The 21364-nt window shown below is 40.8% G+C and overlaps 1 protein-coding gene across 1 annotated transcript in view; it reads left to right on the top strand.

Annotated features, from left to right (window-relative positions):
* The first annotated feature begins 4673 nt into the window (after positions 1-4673).
* LOC149290336 (clathrin heavy chain 1-like) overlaps positions 4674-21364 on the top strand; it is a 28168-nt gene continuing 11477 nt past the window's right edge. The window contains exons 1-6 of the mRNA XM_089489500.1: positions 4674-4715; positions 11512-11719; positions 16385-16653; positions 17596-17757; positions 18318-18431; positions 19810-19983. Coding sequence (XP_089345626.1) covers positions 4674-4715; positions 11512-11719; positions 16385-16653; positions 17596-17757; positions 18318-18431; positions 19810-19983 — 969 coding nt within the window. The remainder of the gene's footprint in view (positions 4716-11511; positions 11720-16384; positions 16654-17595; positions 17758-18317; positions 18432-19809; positions 19984-21364) is intronic.

Below are 21364 nucleotides of genomic sequence, written 5' to 3'. Positions count from 1 at the left end.
GCTGTCGATCGACCATCTGTCCAAACTTCAATATCCAGGGACTGATCCTTGAAATTAAACACCATTGTCTCTCAATACCCCTCTAAATTATACTACCACAACTTTCCATCAATTTCAGCCACGTTACTAAAAAGATTTAAATAACTGAGGCCGCTGCATATCTCCTGGACAGGTTGGATAAATGTACTTAAGATGAATATCCTTCCACGCTTATTATACCTGTTCCAAACTATTCCGGTAAAATTATTTACAGCCTTTTTTTATTTGGCCTGTATGATGGTCCAAAAATTTGAATTTTATCTCTTGATCCCTCTGTTCATATTACCACCCATGCCACCTCCTTAGAATTCTGGAATGGTCTCATCATCCACCACATAAACAGTGAATTGCCCTGGAGGCTTGTTCAAGTGGCACTTCTACTTGCCTTCTCCCTTGGCTTCAGCCTCGGATTTGAGGATCAATTTAAGTATATATATATATATATGAGGCAAAATGTGGGAAATTTGTATCACACATAAGTTGTCCTGTAGGAGTTGTTGCTCGCCAACTTGTATCATACACATTCTTGGCGGCACAAGATCTTATGAGACCGCCCAAACATCACAATATCACCCCCATCTTTTCCCAAATAGTTGCTGAGGGTGGAGACCACTCGGGAACTGGAGGAAATCAGAGGGCCAGATGGAGAAGTACCATCGAACCTGGTTTTACTGGCTTCAGTTTATTGCTGACCCTCAAACTCAGTCTATACTGATCCCTAAGTAAGTGGAGCCAGCCCGTATTAAGGTAGCTTCATCTGGGACCAAGAGTCCTTCATACCCTTCTACACTATCCCCTATGCCCCCCTTTACCCTATACCTAGATCCTAATACTCAGATAATATCAGCTTTATATATATATTATATCTGGTTTTGATAATTGGTTTTCTGAAATACCTAAATACTTACTTGGTGATGTGGATGTATTTGATGTGGTTTATAACATGCTGAAGGTCTGCTGCATCAGACTTTATGCTTTTTGGCTTCTGTATCCCCACCCAAATTATTTTTTATTCAAAAAATCAAATAAACTGATTTAGAGTTTTAGAGAAGTTAGAGATTAACCACACACAACAAAAAATAATGTCCAGGATGTGTACATCATTGTGAGTAGAGGAGTTAGTATGCTGTTTGCGATCAAAGGAGGAGGTAATAGAAGCTCAAAAGGGTGTCTGTCTACTGGGATGCTGAAGTCACCAAGCATGAGAAAAGAGATGCCAGAGGAGAAGAAGTGGGGAAGCCACGCCGAGAAGTGATTAAGGAATGTATTAGCAGTTCTAGGGGAATGTTATATAACAGTGATGCATAATGATATAAGATTTAATAGCCGAATAGCATGAACCTCAAATGAGTTAAAACAGAGTTAGCAGGCGGGATTAGTAAATCCCGTTCTGTCAACAGGTCTGGGAGTTTGAGTTAAGGGGAAGCAATGTTAGATGAAGATGGACAGGTTTCCGAACAAGAAGGTGCAGGGAACTAGAAGTGAAAGTATTGTGTATGGCTGATCATTACACATAGAATGAGCAAGAGGGCAATGTTGAAAGGAGGGCAAGAGGAGTGTCAGGATAAGTGGAAAATATTATTGGGGTTTCTGGATTGTTGAAAAAAGAGAAAAAGGAGGGAAGAAAAATGGAGGCTAAGAGCTGAAGTGAGAAACATAAATGTGATTATATTATTTTGCTAGTACTTTATATTTGTTCATGAATCTTACACAAAAGCAAAAACAGATATCAATAGGCCACAAAGTCACATTAAAGATCTTTAAAGCTATGCCCCCTAGCCATGCATCTAACCACACTTGACATTTCGATGTAGCTGAGGTAAAATATACTGAATAAGCCCCCCTATTTTTCCCTTTATGTGGTAAAATCATATTGTCCATATGGTACCTGTCAATGTGTGCTAAGGAGGTTTTTGTTGCTTGAAGCAGGAGTACAGGAAAGCTTACAAAGAGAGTTTTGTATGGGTGTTCCTTGGTTCCTGTTTTGTCAGTGTAATATACGTATGTGGTAATTCCATTGTTTGCCTTTCCTGGTGCACTTTGCTGTTTTTACATGGCTCGAGTAAGGACGTTTGACAACATTTGCCTCATAAATGTTAACGCAATTAAGCGGTCACTCTAGCCATCATTTGAACTTTAATGCCTATGATAGCTACATGGACCCTTTAGATTTCCGTGGTGTCCCTTTTGCAAATGCATGGGAGATTCTGTAGAATCCCCCTTATGCATTTGCCTCTTCCTTCACACCCCAGCTTGTAGACCCTTGTGCACAGGCATGGCAAACGCTTCCCTAAAGATCAATTGGAGCACTCTCCTCCCACTGATTGGCTGCTTCCAGCAACCAATCACTGGCATGAAGGTCACATTAAACTGTCCCTTTAATCTGAGAGGATTCCAGGAAATTCCCAAAGTTACTATTTATAAGGCAAATATTACACACACATTCCTTACAACCAGCTACTAATGCCCTGTGCCTGATGAAGGCAAGGATGAGTCAACAAAGGCTTCTCTTTATACAAGGGTTACATACCTTTTATTATACAAATAAATGTTAATTCATTTCGAGGTTAAGTCTATTAGCATTGTGCAGAGAAAATGAGAAACAGATGATTCAAACAGAGACACAAAATCATTCTACCCTCCTACGTGCTGAGAGATGTCTGGTCTGTGTTCTTCTGTTGAATGTAGTCTTTAGCTTGCCTGATGCCCTTCTTTCTTCATAACGTGAATAGGAGCAACATGCTCATTGCATTAATACATAACCACCATATTTAAATTTGCACATCATCCAGCTCACCAAGATGTTATCATGAATATTAAAAATACTGCATATGGTTCGGTTGTACAAATGTATACTTATTATAAAAAAGACATGTTGGTAAAGTTGGGGATTCAGTATTAGATATCTATATACATGAAGCGCTGGACCTGAAGGATAGATAGGATGGGTTAATTTGATCTGAGGGAGGTGGGATTGAATATTTATAGAATTTATTTATATTAAATGTATACCCTGGAATGCATTCTTGATGGTTGTTCTTTGGTGGCCTACACACAGATTCTGTTGGCACTGTCTAAATAAAATATAATGTAGTAATAAACATCTATCATGTGTGTTCTATATACATTATTGGCACTTTTAGGATTGTAGAACAACGAGCTGTACTCCCTAAACAGTTTGAGGTCCAGGAAAAGGGAAGAAAGAGGGACAAAAGGAATTGCGACCCAGAGAGGCAACCCCAGGGCTGGAGTGGGGATGATGAAGTGGCCCTGGCACTTATATTCTCGTTTCCAGACATGGCTAGGGGCATGGCTTTAGCAAGACTTTTTATGTGTCTGTGACCAATTAATAGGTATTTATGTAAGGAAGAGAATGTATTGTAGTCACATTTTTGCTCTGTAGAACACTGTGATACACTCTTACCCTACAAACATTCTGGGCCCCTAGAAAAGAGGAGCATCAGGGGAATAAGATAGGGAAAGTTTAGAGGTGCAATAAAACTCTTATTGTTGAATGGAGTGGAGGACAATTGTCAAAAAAATACCAGCTAGCTTTTGATTCCATTTGTGGTAACTCTACTGTATCAACAACATACAGTTGTACACCTAATAATATTAAGTTATAAATCGCAGTTCCACATATACAATATGAAACAATTTCCATATTATTTATGCCAACCTGGTTCTAGATCACAAATGTATAACAAAAAAGTGAAATATGTCAGCGCATATTCAGCACCAATATGAATGTGCTTCCCTCAATCGCATATGTATTTCACCATATAATCAAATATAACGCACTTAAAAATAAAATAATAAAATATACAAATATTCAACTTTACCTGGTTATATATTGTAGTATAGTATTTCAGATAGAGTGCAGAAACACTCTTATTAAGCTTGAAATAATAGATCTCAGGTCTCTCCAGCAGGTTAAGGGTTAAATAGATCCCTGACCCCAGATCTCTCCAAAAGACTATAATAAAAAGTCACAACTTGTTCCAGGCAACATGTTTCGATCCGTACTATGAGATTCCTCCAGGCATATTTGTTTTTATAAAAGATTTTACGCACACCATATCACTTTCTGTTTGATTCTAAATGACAAATATTGTTTTATTATATATAAAAGTTATAATTATCATCATTCATATTTGTTTCCTGGAAACACTTAATTGGCACATTACACAGAAGTAGGCACCGATAGGTTGTTGCCATAAAACTGAAAGGCCTCTGTGTGGTTTTTTCTGTTATCAAACAATCACAGAAAAAAAAATAAAGTGACAGATTTGTTAAGGTTTACTTTGTTAACATAGTAGAGAGTGCGATTATGTTGTTAGTGACATCAGTTTGGTCCATGTAGTTGCAAAGGATGATCTATTCTATTGCTTTAAAAATGTCCCGCAGAGGGAGCCATTATGTTGAGGAACATCAAGACCCCAGCAGCCAAGGCCTGGTTTCCATGGTAACGCCCCCTCCCCTCATTCCATCTCTTTGAGACTGCGCGGCCGGCTCGGCACTGCGCCTGCGCGGATTGAGGATCGGTTACACTGTGTGTCCCGGGCATCGCCGGTGGAGTCTCTTCAGGACACTAAGCGCACGGAGCTTGGAGCCCGAGGCCCGGACCCGCCACTATGGCGCAGATTTTGCCTATCCGCTTCCAGGAGCACTTTCAGGTAGCGGATTCATTTTTTTTTAAGGCTTATCATCATTAGGGTTGGGAGGTGGTGGTGGTGATTGCGGAGGTCTTTTCTTGGTGATGGGCGCCTTCATCTCCGTTTCCTGAGTGTGATAAGTGTTTATATGATGGCTTACAGAAACCCCTTATTGGCTACAGGGGCTTCAGGATTGAGCCTCCTCCATAAGCTTAGTGTGAGTGTCGTGAATAAGTAGTGAGTAAGCAAATGCCCGGCTGCCAAGGGCAGGCTTTTTTTTTGTGTTGCTGAGGGCCAATTTCTGTGCGGGCATTCAAGGGTTGAATTATTTGAGGAGGAGGCGCTCAGACGTTTTGGTGCCCCCATGTGTAGTATTTCAGGGATGGCAGTGTACTACGCCAGCTCTATTCGCCCCTGTACGATTCTAGCATCATGACCGTCAATGTAATTTACAAATGTTTTCCCTTAGCCGTAAAGCACCCCCTTGTTTCTGTCATACGGACCCATCTCTGGCATCTCTTGTGTGCTAGATTTGATGTCACCTTCCCGTTATGTAACACCTCACACAGTGTCTTTCTGAGGATGCTTCCTCATTGTAAATGATCATGAGTGTATTCTGATATTATAGTGTGTATGTGCATACGATTGTTTTGTGACAGACTGCATTTTTTGTGTTATATTTGTTATTGGCTAAAACCCTATTGAGGTCATTTTTGTGTCACTTATTTTTGGTTCAGTATATATATGTGTGTGTGTATATATATATGTGTGTACAAGTGCCTATATGTAGCCTGAATCTGGGGGAGCTGCAGGTAATGCATATGTGATCCCCCTTCCCAGTTATTGATTTCTTCCAAGGAGAGAGATGGCAGATCTAGGGCTGTGTGCAGGGACTGCCCTCACTTCTACCCCTGGGTACCGGTGGAGGCGGCAGAGATATTTGGATGGTGTCATATATCTCCACGTAATGATACAGCTGCCAGGTATCCCGGAGTAGCTGATTTCCCACTCATTCCTATTATTTACATTTTTTTTCTGCCTCAACCTAAAAAAAATGACCCCCCCCCCCCCCTTATGGGGAAGAAGGGTCAGTGTTAAGTGTGAGTGTAATAACATGCCGGCATCCCAACAGTGTCCTAATCAGATGATGTGGTTGTTTTTTTTTTGTGTCGAAAAGGTTAAAATCAGGAATTAAAGGAATGTGTTAAAATGAATAGAGAACAGGAAGCGCTGACTCTGCTCTCTCCCCCACCTTCCATGTAATAGTGGGACTGGGAGTGTCAGATGGCCTTGCCTTCCTCCTCACACTATTTGTAGGATGTAAATTAGCCGGTAGCCACAAATAGACCTCAGCCACTTCTATATAATTGTGGACAAGATGCACCCATGTTTAATCATTGCATCAGTCCTTGCAGAGATCTGACGGTGCGGATTCTTCTTACGTTACCATAAATCAGACGCAGCCTGCTGCTGCTGCTGCTGCTGCATAACTCTTCCAGGAACGGTTCGGGTCATCGTGGCAATGGGAATGTATTGTCCAAGGTCATAGGAAGCCGGCACCTTTTTTTTATGTTTTATATTGTCCTCATCGATTTCAGAGTTGCTTAAATGCTCGTGCTTGTAGATCGGCCAGTGATGATTTTGAAGGCAGCAAATATCTGTAGTACATACGCATCACTGCTGGTGTTCTTCAAATGCCACCTAGTGATATATGCATTATAACACCAACACCCAAGTTGCTAGCTTTATTTTACGTGCAAACATTCTGCTGGTTTTGGTAGAAATGTGCATACTGTTTCAAATACTTTATTCCTCGCCATTTTTCCTTGTGCCATCCACTCCCACCTGCTCCATGCAACCGTAAACTGGTTAGTAGGAATGCTGTGCAATCGCACCATATTATATCTCCAATTGTTTAGGTGTTTAGACTCGTTAGTGATATTCTTTATTGACCATTATATCGATAAAGCAAAATGTTGGTTAGATTAACACTTTTGAGAAAAGTAGATGAAAGCTAACATTCAAAGAGACAATATAATGTACCATACAGCCCCACCAGGGAGCCAGTGGGAGGCTGTGCGCGCGCCTACAGCCAATTTTCTTAGTTTGTTCTTAGGGCTTGGTTATAAATCACGTTTTCTACGCAATCTCAGTGGGGACCCCAAACTGATGCTACGTACCACCCAGGGGTTTAGGTATTATATGACAAGCCAAGCTGTTCATAGATCCCTTAAGTACCACTATGTATGCGACTGCAGGAAAAATGTTTCTGTACAGTACTGGAGGTTGCTGATCCTGAACCAAAGAGAGAGCCGCCCCCCCCAATATAAATTCCTAATATCCCAATTTTTAAAAATGACAAAAAACACTCAAATTATTAAAAAAAGAGTAGTGTGAGCAGGTCATACATGTAGATTGTACACAATAAAACAGGCACATATATCGAGACATGAGGCATATGTGAAAAGGGATTATGTACAATAATAATGATCCTGCAGGAGCAAAATATAGGTAGAACAGGCACAATCCCAATTAAACCCCATTCACCCTCGTCATCATTCTCTGTCATTAGCCAATTGTTTATGAAAATGCATTAAAAAAAACATTTATTTAACATAAGTGTGTTTTGTGTGTAATTTTTGGATAATAAAATATGTTCTGTGGGGTGGCACTTGTGATGTCACACAGACTAATCATGGCCAATTGCATGCAGGTTTGTAAACTGTCTCCTTGCTTCATTTTCTGCATAGCCCAGTGAAACTTTGTGGTCTTCAGAGTTGTCTTCGGTTCCACCGTAAAATAAATCTAATTAAACCTTCTATTGGCCGCTAGTCTTTCCATGCAAACTACTCGTTTCTACTTTCTGTCTCTCTCTGAGGATTCTGCTATTGTTTAGTTTCGTCGGTAGAGTAAATTTGGGCATAAAGTAGCAGGTTTTAGTGCTAGGGAGGGAGATGGCGCATTTTTACATTGAGGAGGCATCTGGGATTGGCAACCTTCTGTTGCCAGAATGCCCCATAATGACATAAGATTCTTTACTGCTCCCAATTTATGGCAGTTAACCTTTGATTGAACTTATTTACCATCCCACCTAAAAGGTACGGGTTGAAATACTTTAAACCCAGGCTGTGGAGTGATTTTTCACATATGTACTATTCTGGCATTCATGTTAGTTGTCCGCTGATGCAGACGAGACATAGGCCTTACAGAGCAAAAGGCACGTAACCTGTATGGGCATGTTCTGATGTGTGCCCTGTGACTTCCAAAAGCCACAATAAACCCGTGCATGTGGGGTATTTTCAGAATCGGGGAACACGTTTCGGTGGGTTTCTCTGCATTTACATGTAACGGCACAAAAAAGCCTTAGAAACACTCTTTTTCACAAATGTTACTTTATTACCAAATTTTCTGCATAGGTAGCTTTGGAACAAAGTACACTCTGTAATTGCCAGAAATGTATGAAAAATCCATATAAATTGTATTTCAAGATAATAATAAATAAACTAGGAAAAAACATTTCCCCCCTGTTTTTCTCTATTGTTGTATATGATTCATACTAAATGTTGTACCATACATATAAGATGGCATAAAAAGAAAGCCCAATCTTTTCTTGATAGAAACAAAACATATCATTTTTCTAGATATACTGAAAATGAAAAGAGGCAATTATGACTCGGAGAAAAAAAAAAAAGATATAGTAAAAATGACAAAAAGATCTCATCTCTAGGGTTAAGCACTTGTAAGGAATACTTGACTTCAATCTTTTGTATGTCTCGCTATATATAATATATATATATAGCTGTGACAGAACCTACACTGTTTTTGCTTTGGTGGATTTTAATGATATAATTACAGTAATTTTTACTGTTAGCCTCAAAATATAGAAATAGAGCGCTTAACGTGTTTTTTGGTTGGATAAGAGTGGGATTGCACTAAATCTTCACTGTCATTGAGTTCTGTTGAAGCGTAACACTTTCTATACATTATGCAGGGCTGCATGGATTTCTCCTGCATGGAGGTCACGGTTGGCTCTGTACAGTTGTTAAAAATCAACTGTAAATGAGCTCTTATAGGATGATCTCTGGGGCTGGCGCTTCAACACGGTTATGAAAGTGATATGTAACTTTTCATGATACGGCGAGGAAAACCCATAAAACCCCAACAGATGTATGTATGGTTGGGCCAGCGATGTTCGTGACCGATGTTTTTGTATAGTCTGTTTTGTATGTTGAATAACCATTTCTACCATCTGACCTTTTTACGCACACGCTAATATTTGCTGGAAGTGATCGCAGATGACATTTGCCAATTAAATTAGTGCAGTGTGCATAGTTTTGATTTCTCGTAAAGCAAGATTTTCTTTATTTTATTTCATCCAAGGAGTGCCGAAGCTATGCAGACGCAATAATCTTACCAGGATTCATCTGTAAACACATGTTTCTCTTGCAGACCCTGATAGAGGATATTGTAGTCGCTGGTCATTAAGCAAGCCTCTGCTTTAGTAATTCCAGCCCCGAATGGGAAGTGATTCATATCCTCGGTAATGTGCAGGCCGGGCGGCCATTGCAGAACAGCTGCATGAGACAGCAAAAGCTGCAAGGCTGAGATCCTCTGCCTAATACCATAAAGTCGTCTCGTATTGTCCACACTTGGTCTGCATAGATGGCCTGAGTGGAAAAGTCCTACTCGTATGTCACATACAAGCACGTGTGGGGAGTGCGTTATGGCGTTCTAAACGAGTTGAGTCGTAAACCCTGGCAGCAGACTCTTGCCGGGTATTTAGAAACGGCATATTCTGTTATGGTGCCTTGTATTTAATTACTCTGGGGTGATCACGTCCCCATGTTATAACAACTTTACAGGTACCAAACTCCCCCTCTCTACCTGTTAGCTAAGCGCCCCATTCATAATGCCCAGGCCTTGTTTAACCCCTTCTGTCATTTTTCCTGTGATTCTGGAGGGCGCACAGGACATCTTCTGATTCTACTATGGAAACTGAAGCATATTTTTGATATTGTAACTCTGCAGGTGCCAGGCGCTGTTTCCCCTGTGTGACCCCAGCGTCTGGCACCTGGGACAGGACTTCTGGCATCTGTTGAAATTTCCCTGATTGGATGCTGCTCATGTTCCGCTGATTTTATAGCGGGGTCCGGCCAGGATTCCTCCTAATATTTATGGGGATAGGTGCCCTAACAAAAAGTCTTTTTTTTTTTTCTCTCTTCATGCAAGATGCATTGTTAACCCTCCAATATAGGCGTTTGCATGACGGCACAGCACTACTGTTAACTATAATCCGCCTGGTTTCAAACATGAGGCTGGACTCAAATAAATGCAGTATATGTATATTTTTTTGTTCTTTCTCCAGTTATCGGGCATTACATGAAATGTTAATTCACCTTCCTTTCCTGCTGCCATCAAGGTAATGTTGCCTTTTGGAGCTGTGTCTGAACAGCGTTGGTGTCATCTAGTATTGTTGCACCATTGCAGCCAACGTTTTCACTATCCTTGTTCTGTAACTTATAGGCATTCGGTTTTCCTGGCTCCCAAATTTTCCATTTATAAATCTATGTAATAGTATCGGCGTTTTTCTCCATACAAGACATTCTCCGATAGCGAGAGTAACTCTTCTCATGGCTCAGCTAGTCTTTCTGATGGATACATATTTCTCCGACAAAAATGCTGATCATTATTAATAATAATAATCACGCTCTAAATGTGTGCAGCGGCAGGGATGGGTAATGCTGATCAATCTGTTTCACTGTACTTTGCTCCAAGCATGTGGTGAATGCGTGCACATAAGCGTTTCTTAGGGATTGTAGGGAAGCGTTTTGTCAGCGTGTGGTGTATGCATGCGCGTATGTCCTCTGTGTATTAAACACACCCCGTGGTCCCTGGCCTCGGTTCTCTGGGGAAACCACCTGTCTCTGCTTTGCTTCACCGGCTTTCTCCAGTAAACGTAGCCTCGGGTTAGTGGTTTTATTCATGGGGTGAATCATTTGGATCCTGGCCCGGTGCTCACTTAGCGCTACATTCCCCATACTTACTCATCCTTTTTGTATTGCGATTGAGGCCAATGCTTGCTGTGTATATAGAATGCGGCGCAAAAATGCATTTATCTGCAGTGCCGATATTGCAGTATTAGTATTTTTTTTCCACGTTTCATCATTTTCATTTGCTGTTTTTTATTATTATTTATATAACTAATATCACGAAGGGACAAAGAATATGTATGAACACTTAATTACGTAAGTACGTTAATATGTGTTGTGAAACGGCAGCATCAGCTTCTAAACTTTTTTGCCCCGGCTGCTTGATGCCAATCAGTGGCCGGAAAATGTTTCCTTGAAGTCTATGGGAGTGCTTTTTGTGCCTGCACACAGTGTGGTCTTCATTAGACTTCTGCTGGAATACTTGCCAAGCCCAAGCCGGTGGTTAGTATGCTATGTTGGTACGGGGAGCAGTCATATTTGCAAGAGGAACCACATAAAAACTTAAAGGGGATGCTAACCTATCATAGGTGCGTGTAATAGCAAAACGCTTGTGCAAACCAGAAACCTGCCGCTATTTTGCCCACTAATTGAGCAAGTGTAATTGGACGACAGCCTTATTATTATCTTTTATTTATATGGTGTCAATTTAGACAGCGCTTCCTACAATACATATATTCAATGGGTATGACAAGACGAGAATTGACAGACTTTTGGGTAAAGAGGGCCCTGCTTGCACTTTAACTACTTATTGGTATGTTTTCTCATTTATGCAATTTCAAGAGATATGTTATGTTTTTGTTTTTAATATTGTTTTCTGTTTATTTTAGCTCCAGAATGTGGGTATCAATCCAGCAAACATTGGTTTCAGCACCCTTACTATGGAGTCAGACAAGTTTATCTGCATCAGAGAGAAGGTTGGGGAGCAGGCCCAGGTGGTCATCATAGATATGGCTGACCCGACCAACCCCCTGAGACGCCCCATCTCTGCTGAAAGTGCTATCATGAACCCAGCTTCCAAAGTCATTGCTCTAAAAGGTAAGCTGCCAAGGAAGAAATGGTAGTATAATCATAATAGGACTGTAAGTGAGCAGTGCTTATCTCGAATAAGCAGAAGTGGGCTCCATAACAGTTTTGTCTGCATATTATCTGTCTGACCTTTTTCGCTCTGTGCCTCCGTTTCATAGCAGCTGTATAGTTTTTTGAAGGAGCAGGAGGTATTCCATCTAATATGTGTACATATGATTTTAACAGTAAGTAACATTGAGAATCCAGGAAGCCAATTTACAACGGTATTTTTCTCTTTTTCATTGTACCAGTGAATGCTTCAGTTATTAAAGTCTTTAATCTTCTCGGCCCCCCATTAGAGCTTTGCAGTGCGTCCTGTTTGGAGGTTAAATGGGGGAGATCATTTTTTGTTGCATTTGTCTGTATTTATACAAATTTCCATACCATGACATGCACTGTGACATTATTGGAAACATGTTCCTCTGCTGTTTCCTCTTGCAGCTGTCCATACTGTGGGTCATGGTGTCGTATATAAACTATAGCTCTATAGGTACTATAACTCGCTGTACCGGGTAGGACCTGCTGCAGAGCCGCTACGCTGGTGTCACTCTGCAGCAGGGTCTAGAGCTGCTGCACCGATGATTCCCGTTTTCAGGCCAATCTTTAGAATGCATCACTGCCAGGACAAGAGAAGGCTCTTCAGCTTCTAGGATGCAACTCTAATGAAAGCAATAGTTAACCCTCCTACGAAATAAATGGCAAAGGCATGGTTAATGTGTATGCAGCCTCCTAGAATCAGGCTTTTATGCACCGTTCTCTACCTTATTTCCAATTTTAGTGTGCCTTATTATACCTGAGCTTTTTCAGTAATAACGGCTCCTTAAAATTGATCAGAACTGAATTGAAGACATGCCATGTCCATCGTAGGCCGATATCGCTTTCACCTGCCACCGGTAAAATATAACAGGTTTGGACAGATTCTGTGTATATATTGTAAGCATCCCGTGTAAGGATTCTATTGCATGATGAGCTTGAGGTGGTTTATTTATAAAAATTGTCCTTTTTCTGAACGACCCCTCTGTAAAGATTCCCTAAAGGGTTAATGTTTTAATGGATGAAAGACATAGGTTTAAGCCTTATTTGTTGAGGGGCTCCTAGGTCAGATGTTCAATGGACTCCATTTACGTGGAATATTTGAATCCCCAAGCCTTACAGGAGAAAATCAAAACCTGCTCGTAGACACACAAGATTGAGGTTTATGCTCTATTTCTTTTATTCTTCTTGCTTCTAAATTCTCTCTTGCTCAGTTTTGTTACTCATGCTTTGTTTTCTTTCTTCCTGCTTTCTCCTCTCAAACAGACGGTGAGTTTACTTTGTCCAGTCTTTCTTGCCGTGTCTTTGTCTTGACTGTTGTGTAAAAAAGAAAGGAATCCTTTTTCTTTCACTCTGTACGTCCTCAATACTCTGTTTTAACTCTGTGCTGTGTTTTCCAAGAGCATATGGCCATCTCTTGGGATTGGGCCAGTGAGAGTTTGGGGGAAAATACATATTTAATGAAAATGTCAACTCAAACAAACTATAAATAGCAGCCTATAAAAACTACTAGTTGCATAAATCCAACTACGTGGTTGATGATACTTTTTGGTATATTTTTATGTTTTGCTATTTATAACCTTCAATTACAATGATCCTTTCTGATTGTCCACAACATCAATTACTAAGAATAGAAAATACTGGGGCAGGGGGGAACAGATAGTTTTAGGCTATTTTTCTCTTCTTTCCAGAACTCGTATAAATCATAACACTTTCCAGCAGTATATAGATTGCCAGGGAGCAAGATGATGAGTGCACCCATTCACAGAGCCCCCTCCTGGTTCGCACAGCCCCTTCCTGGAAGAGCATTAAAAGGCTATACAGATCTTACATGTGTTTTTGTTCCTGTCTCCTGGTGAAACAAGTATGATGAAGCCAGTGGGTGTTTGTAACACAGATGGCATGATAGATAGGACAAACTCGCTAGGTTTTTGGAAACATTCTAAAGGTACATTTCTAGAGTAGTGCAAGTGATAATGTCCTAGTGTCAACCTCCTCCCCCCTTTCTTTATTAGTGTACAGTGTCTCGGCCTGATCACCGGGGTCTAAGGGGCTACTTCATTATCCATTTCATTTCAGAAGTTAATGTTTGATAATGTTAATAACCAACAATGTGTGTCGTCATATTCTGCTGAACTCAACCAAGTCCTTGTATGTTAAACAAAAATAAAAAAAATATCAGATCTCAATATGAGCAATGGTCTTCTTAATCCCAGATATTAGTTGAATATGGAAGAATGCTCACCTCTGTTCTGGTTTCACTGAAAAATGCCTGTTTTGTGAAGCAAACACCGCTTCATTGATTGCTTAAAAACTGTCCTTTGAAAGAAAAATGAGTATGTACGCTGTTCTGTACGCCCGGCCTGTTGATTAAATGTCTTTTACAAGCCATCAATATTTTTTTTCTACTTTAAAGGAACAGAAGAAGTGTGTGGTTGTGATATAGCGTAAACAGCTGGTCTAATGAGCAGCAGCGCTATTTCTTCTGAGTTATCCCATGTGGCCATGTGGAATGTTGGAAACAAACAGACTCATACATTTCATCTGGAGATAGCCCCTCCACCCAGCCAATACCCGTAACCACCTACTCCTGTGTTGGATAACCGGTCAGCCCATTTGATTTAACATATTCCCTGCAGAAACGTGTATATTTGGGGTATTATTTTGGGAGGGTGGTATCCCAATATTTGCTCCCTTACGGTGAACATACTGCAGTTACCAAATGTTTCTAAGTTTGGGCATCTGGCAAAAATTAGTCTGAATGACACATTTGGGTAATTTACCACACTTTGAGTGCTGAATTCTGTGTTTTTTCCCCTAAATCTCCCGCATTGATTAACCCTTACTTGCTTGCTAACCCTCACCATCATCGTGATCATCATGTCTGTTAATAATGTTGTTTCATTGGCCTCCAGCTCTGTTAAGGTACCCTCTGTAGTATTGTTTGTGCTGGGAATGGATCGCTGCAGTCTTGTGTGGCACCTCCAGGCATTCCTCCCTGTAAAGACTTCATAAGAGGGAGAGAGTAGATTACTCTGCCATCCTTGATACAGACAGCATCCTTGTATTTGGATGCATCTGGAAATAATAAAAATGCATTGAAGTTACAGTTGATATGGAACCAACTTTCAGTGTAGGCAGTATTCTGTAAAGCTGAGAGTTTTGTGTATATGATGAATTGAAAATTTAACGTTTTGTCATTAGCCACATGCGAAACGTACAAATTCATCCAAATGTCTTCTATAGAAGTCGAGCAGGGTAACGTAGACAGTTCCTTGCTTTCCTCTTTATTTGACTCTAATACAAAGTAGTAGAACGTAAAAGTCATGTTCACGATGCTTGTCTACGACTTAGATGGTCCTCTGGGGATGGGTGGGTGTCTGTAGCAAAAATGCAGTGCTGCAAGGCCAATTTACAGAGGAGCATGTCGCTTCTAGTTGTGTGCAGCTGTACCCACAGAAATTAGTTTAAAAAAAAAAAATGTTAAACTATGAACTACTTAGTTCTTAATAAAAACCTGTGTGTGGCATTGGTGTTTAAACCAATGAAAAGCCATGTTATTGCCCAAGTCTACTAGGCCGTGGAGAGAATAGAGTTGAAGTTGAGCACCACGGGATGGTCCCTGAAATATCCTGTGGTTTTTCGGCATCATGTTTGAAGTCTAACTCAGCAGGTGAGGCTGTGCTGGGTCGATTAGCTAGGCATCTTGTCTCCTAGGATCTCTCAAGCCCCTGCTGTTTGCTGGGACTGGGCCAAATTCCTCTGAAAGCTTTTAAATGTGTAGGGGCTGTGGGTAGGCTGTGGTGGGATTATCTCCAGAGCCCCAGCAGCTTCATGTGATATGGCGTAGTTCCAAAGTATGTTTAATATTTTGTTTCATCTTGTGTATAGCCAGTGGCAACAGTTTTCACAGGAATGCTGATACATTTTAAGATGCACTTAGGAGCCAAGAAAGACAAACCACCCTAGATTTCAATATTCAGCCGCACACATGATTCAGAGGTCAGCGGTAACGTTTTTAGTAGACTTGCTGTGTCAGACCCTGCGTTAAGATGTCTTGCTGATTCATCTGACAGCGCAGATTTAAATGTTAAGCCCAAGAGGAAGTGACAATGGTCTATTCATTGGGTTACCTTGATCCTTAACTAAAAAATACTATGTAAACTCATGGGGTTTATTAATTCATGGTAGCAGAAGTTTAATGTTACAGCTGTTTGTGCAAACTGGGCGTTCGCTGTTAGGTCATCAGTGATTTCCTGCATCCGTGATGCCCGGTTTGAGATCGGAGGCTGAATGCCACACTGCTTGTACAATCATAGACGAAGAGTCTGGCACAGCTACGTGTCAGTCTGCTAACATAGTGTGACATGGACAATGCTTCCATCAATGTAAGGAGAAGTATTTCAGTCTGTGCATTGCATCATGTGCTTTAGTGCGGGGTAGCCTAGTATTCACAGTTGGAGTAGTCAGGGACTGTAGGCCTTTTCCATGTTGAGAGATTGGCTGAATGTACTGGTATTTTAGGATTAATAGCAAATCGGAACCCATCATTTAATCTACATTTAAGATCTCGTTTAATAATAATGTTTTCTTGCATCCCAGCTGGGAAAACCCTCCAGATCTTCAATATTGAGATGAAGAGCAAAATGAAGGCTCACACCATGTCCGAGGAGGTGATTTTCTGGAAGTGGATTTCTGTGAACACAGTGGCCCTGGTGACTGAGACGGCCGTGTATCACTGGAGCATGGAGGGGGACTCTCAGCCACAGAAGATGTTTGATCGTCACGCCAGTTTGGCCGGCTGCCAAATCATCAACTACAGGACAGACGAGCAGCAGAAGTGGCTTCTTCTGATTGGTATCTCTGCTCAGGTACAGGGGCAGTTTTGTAAATATATTGAATCATGTCTATGAGACAACCAGCATTTATATGAAAAAGCTACCAGCAGTGCTTTTTCTTTAATTAGCACTGCAAATGTTTTTAGGAAGAGATGTTATTATATTTTCTTTCTTTTGACTAATCGAGTTAGGCAGTCATAATGCTTATTGAAAACAACATGTTGAAAACACATTCCAGTTCTGTTAATTCTTTGGTGATTCTTATATTTACCATATTGGCCCGATTATAGGCCCCACCCCCATTAAGTTTCGTGCCATTTTAAAGAAAAAAATAATTTTTTTTTTATGCCGTTAGTCAGCATAGGTTTTATATGATATGGCACTCTGCCCGTCTGAAATGCTTTATGCCCACTTATGTGCCACTCTGACCCTCAGATATGCCACTCTGCTTCCTAATATGCTTTATGCCCCCCAAATATGCATCCCCCCCTGACTTACCAATGCATCCCTAGACTCCCTCTGCTGCTGCTCTCCACTCCGGGGGTTCTAAGACGGAAGGCCGGCATAGAAGCACCGGCGGAAGTGCCAGCAGCAGAGGAAGTTGTCTGCGTGCATCGCGCAGACGCTCACCGGCTTCTAGAGAGTAGGGTCCAGGTTTCCTGCAGCTTTGCGGGAATCCTCATCTCTAGCAGCCAATGAGCGTCTGCGTGATGCGCTCAGACAACCTCCGCTGCTGGCCAGTACTTCCCCTGGGGCTTCTATGGTGTGCGGAAGTGACGGCAGCAGCGGGGGTTGTCTGCATCGTGCAGACGTCCAGCAGCTGTCAGAGAGGAGGATCCTGGTCTCCTGCAGCGCTCGGGGGACCATATATCTATTGTCTGTTTTGTGTTGTAGTGTTTTGAATTTTTTTTTTTTACGCTTTGGTTTTCTTACTTAGTTGTATTTCCTTCATCATTATTCTCTGTGCCTATTCAGCAAAACCGTGTTGTTGGTGCGATGCAGCTGTATTCAGTGGACAGGAAGGTTTCTCAGCCCATAGAAGGCCACGCTGCAGCATTTGCAGAATTCAAGATAGAAAGGAACTCAAAACCGTCCACACTCTTCTGTTTTGCTGTGCGTGGACAGGCAGGCGGCAAGGTGAGTTTGATTACCGCAGTTCCCATTGAACCTAGCATAACAGATTACAAAGGTGGATTGGTAGCAGGGAGAAACGTGGATATTAAACATCCTGTACTATTTTCAGTCTGTCTTAATTATACACTTAATTATAAACTTTCCTAATCCCAGGGCTTTGTTGTATTAGGGAACACATACCTTTCCTTTCTAACATTCCTTATAGATTGATTGTTGGATAGAAAGGGACTGATTTGTCAGCAGTTGTTTTGTTTGAACACATACCTGAAACAGCTTGGATGCTGTCCTGATTAGCAAGATTAATCTTGAAACCTTCAAATGAACAAGACATTGGAATGTATGGGCTTCTTTGAGGTTTCCACATTTAGAATGTTTTAAATGGAATATGTTATTTGATTTCATAATTAACAGGCTTCTCTAGTTGTAATTCTGATACCTTTGTAGCCTACTGCTCTCTGATACTTCATCATCAGGTGTGTTTAGTGAGATGGTAATTTGGTAGTGGTAATTAACAACCATGCAAACTTACATTTAGCTGCGATTTGTTTTGTAAACGCTTTCAGCTGCACATTATCGAGGTAGGACAACCTGCAAATGGGAACCAACCTTTTGCCAAGAAAGCTGTCGATGTCTTTTTCCCTCCTGAAGCTCAGACTGACTTCCCTGTGGCCATGCAGGTAATAGATACTTTTGCTTATACCTAGTTGGTCTCATGTGCTGTGTCAGTTGCTCAATTGAGTACTTTGGGATGGTTTACATCAAGGGTTCAAGCTGAGCCTTCCTAGGAACTTGACAAAATGAGTCTTAGGTTGTGTAATCAGTTTCGGGAAAATCACCAGCAGACACACAGAGTCATTCCACTATAAAGCTGGGACTGGTGTATTATGTAGTCCCTCTATTGGATAGTCAAAACAAGTGAACATATGTACTCATTAAGGCTAGGTTTCCACTTGGTTTTTTTTTTGCTAAAAACGCCAATTCAGCCACACGGCGTTTTTTTTGTTGTTTTTTTTAAACGCCGCGGCCAGATGTTAGCTATTCTTCAATAGGAAATCGCACAATGCCATATCCACTTGGTGTTTTTCTGTTTGGTGTTTTTTCAGTCCTCTGTGGCGTTTTTCAGCTTTTTTGGGCTCTGGCAGTTTTTCAAAATCGCAGCATGTTGACACTCTGGCGTTTTTTGCGAGGAAATCTTGGCGTTTTTCTCCAATAGAAGTCTATGGGAGAGAAAAAACGCTGTGAAAAAGCCATGTGGGTTTTGCCTTGGCGTTTTTTCCACAGTTACAATGCAGAGGATGGACCCAGTATCTGTGTGTCCTACGAGAAATAGGCTGGAAACAAACAGTTTCACACAAAACAAAGTTCATATTGAATTATAGACCATTTCGAACAAACAGGCCAATCGTCCTAGAGGAGCAGACATTCGGAATAAAGCATGCCTTACAAACCACAGAAAAGAGACAAAAGGGTCCGCCGGGGCGAGTTTAAGTAGAACTCTACCAAGGAAATGACATCAGGAGGGGGCAGATACTTGCCATTTATCCTAATCCCTTTTAGCTGGGTGACAATTCTAACTTGTAAAGGCTGGCAAAACTGCCTAAGGTCCAAAAAAGCAATTTCCACAGAAAGGCTAAAACGCCAAAACGCAGGAAAATGCAGTGGCAGTTTTCTTGGCGTTTTTCATCAAGAAAATAACGCAGGACAAAAACCCAAGTGGAAACCTAGCCTTAAAGGGTAAATGCAGAATTTGTCATTCTATAAAAATCTGAAAACATAATATACGAGTCTTTGCTTTTGGTGGTTCAACTGAAGCGAAAGAATAAATGAATTACTAAAAAGTATAAAAGGAGAAAACATCATCCTAATCATAATATTATTTTTTGAATATGTTGTTTCCTAACGCATTATTGTATGCTGTCTTACTACACTGTGCTGTACTGTGATGTTTTTCTTTACACACCTTGCAATAAAGGGAGAATTTACAAAAAAATAAAAATAAAAGGAGAAAACATAACAGGTCTACCTTTTTAATGTGCAAGTTTTTTTCACTCTTAGATTGGATCCAAGCATGGAGTGATTTATCTCATCACAAAGTATGGATACATTCACATGTATGACTTGGAATCTGGCGCATGTATCTATATGAACCGCATCAGTGCTGATACCATCTTTGTCACTGCTGCCCACGAACCCACTTCTGGCATTATTGGTGTCAACAAGAAAGGACAGGTAGATATCCACTGTTTTCTTTTTAGTTTAGAGTGATAACATGAAGGTTATCTAAATCTTTACCTGGTTTTTGTGATTTTTTAAATCATAAATTCAACTTAACCTTAAGTTATCTTTCATATAAAAGGGTTAATCTTCATGACATGCAGTGCTTTTTTAAAACACAAACAGGAATTGACCTAGCACAAATAATAAAGCAGTAAGTATAGAAAAATAAACTCAAAGTACATATTTATATCTGAGAAGTTTGTGTAAGAATGAATTCCTCCTGGGACCTTCTGTTTGGCAAAGTAAACAATTCTGTAAAATCTTTAGCACTAAAGCATTGAGAAGATCCACAAATCATTTGTTACCTTCCAACCTTACATGGATACTCCCATGGTACCACTTGTTTGGTGGAAGCAGAGACTTTTATAAAAGGATTTGTGGGCTACCTAGCCACAACATAACGAATGGCTTGCTGTCACACACGAATCAACTGATACAGTTGACTATAGACTAGATTTTTTTTAATTTTTTTTTCTTGCTTGTCGGTGCCATCTCTGTCTGCAGCTTCTCTGTGTCATCTTTACCTCCAAACAGCTTTTCAGTACCCCCAAACATCCTGCCTATACTACCCCCAAACAGCCTGCCTGTGCCTCTGCTTACACCTCTTACCTGCAGGATTGGCACATCTGTTTTCTTCCATGGTGTGTGCGTGGACTGTAGCAAGTGGATGTGATGTCACTTCCTGCCATCTGGATCAGTGAGACACAGCATGCAGGAATAGATCATCCGATTGGATGCCACTAGATGTGGGTATTACCTGCACTCACCAGCTTTAAAGGGGGGGCAATTGGCCGCAGGCAACTTCTGGGGTCCCCTAGAACGGTACGCTTGAAATTATATATGCGCACAGACTTTTTGGAGCTGGTGTGAAGAACATACAATTTGCTTGTCTTTTGGTTCTTTTATATCCCTATTTACTTTGCTCTTTCTCATCTATCTTGCCCTGTCCTGTGTCTTACCTGCTCTGTCTCATCAGTGTCTCCTCTACTCTACTATGATCTTCAAATAAACGGAGAACTCGCGTGTGCCCCGTGTTATTCATGCAAACATCTTTTGATTGGAGATGGTTTCACTTCCCGCACTTTTTTTGTGTACGAACGATACACTGTACATCAGATGCTAGAATACCAGTACCTAGCCACTTAATTTCTGTTGGGATGTTCCAACACAATATTTGCCATTTCATCTATGTTTAATTATTTCATACATATTTCACCAGAGTCGGCTTTCTTCATGTTAACATGATCAGTCTTATGTGTAGTAAAGTGTCTACATCTTTAAATGACTTATTGCCATTGATAAAATGTTGGCTTTTAGATTTTAAAATGTGTCT

Source organism: Sceloporus occidentalis, unplaced genomic scaffold (genome assembly GCF_023333645.1).
Source record: "Sceloporus occidentalis isolate IW3139 unplaced genomic scaffold, rSceOcc1.0.p SCAF_40, whole genome shotgun sequence".
Lineage (NCBI taxonomy): Eukaryota > Metazoa > Chordata > Lepidosauria > Squamata > Phrynosomatidae > Sceloporus > Sceloporus occidentalis.
Note: the sequence above shows the minus strand (reverse complement) of the source record. Positions and strands in the feature narration are given on the sequence as shown.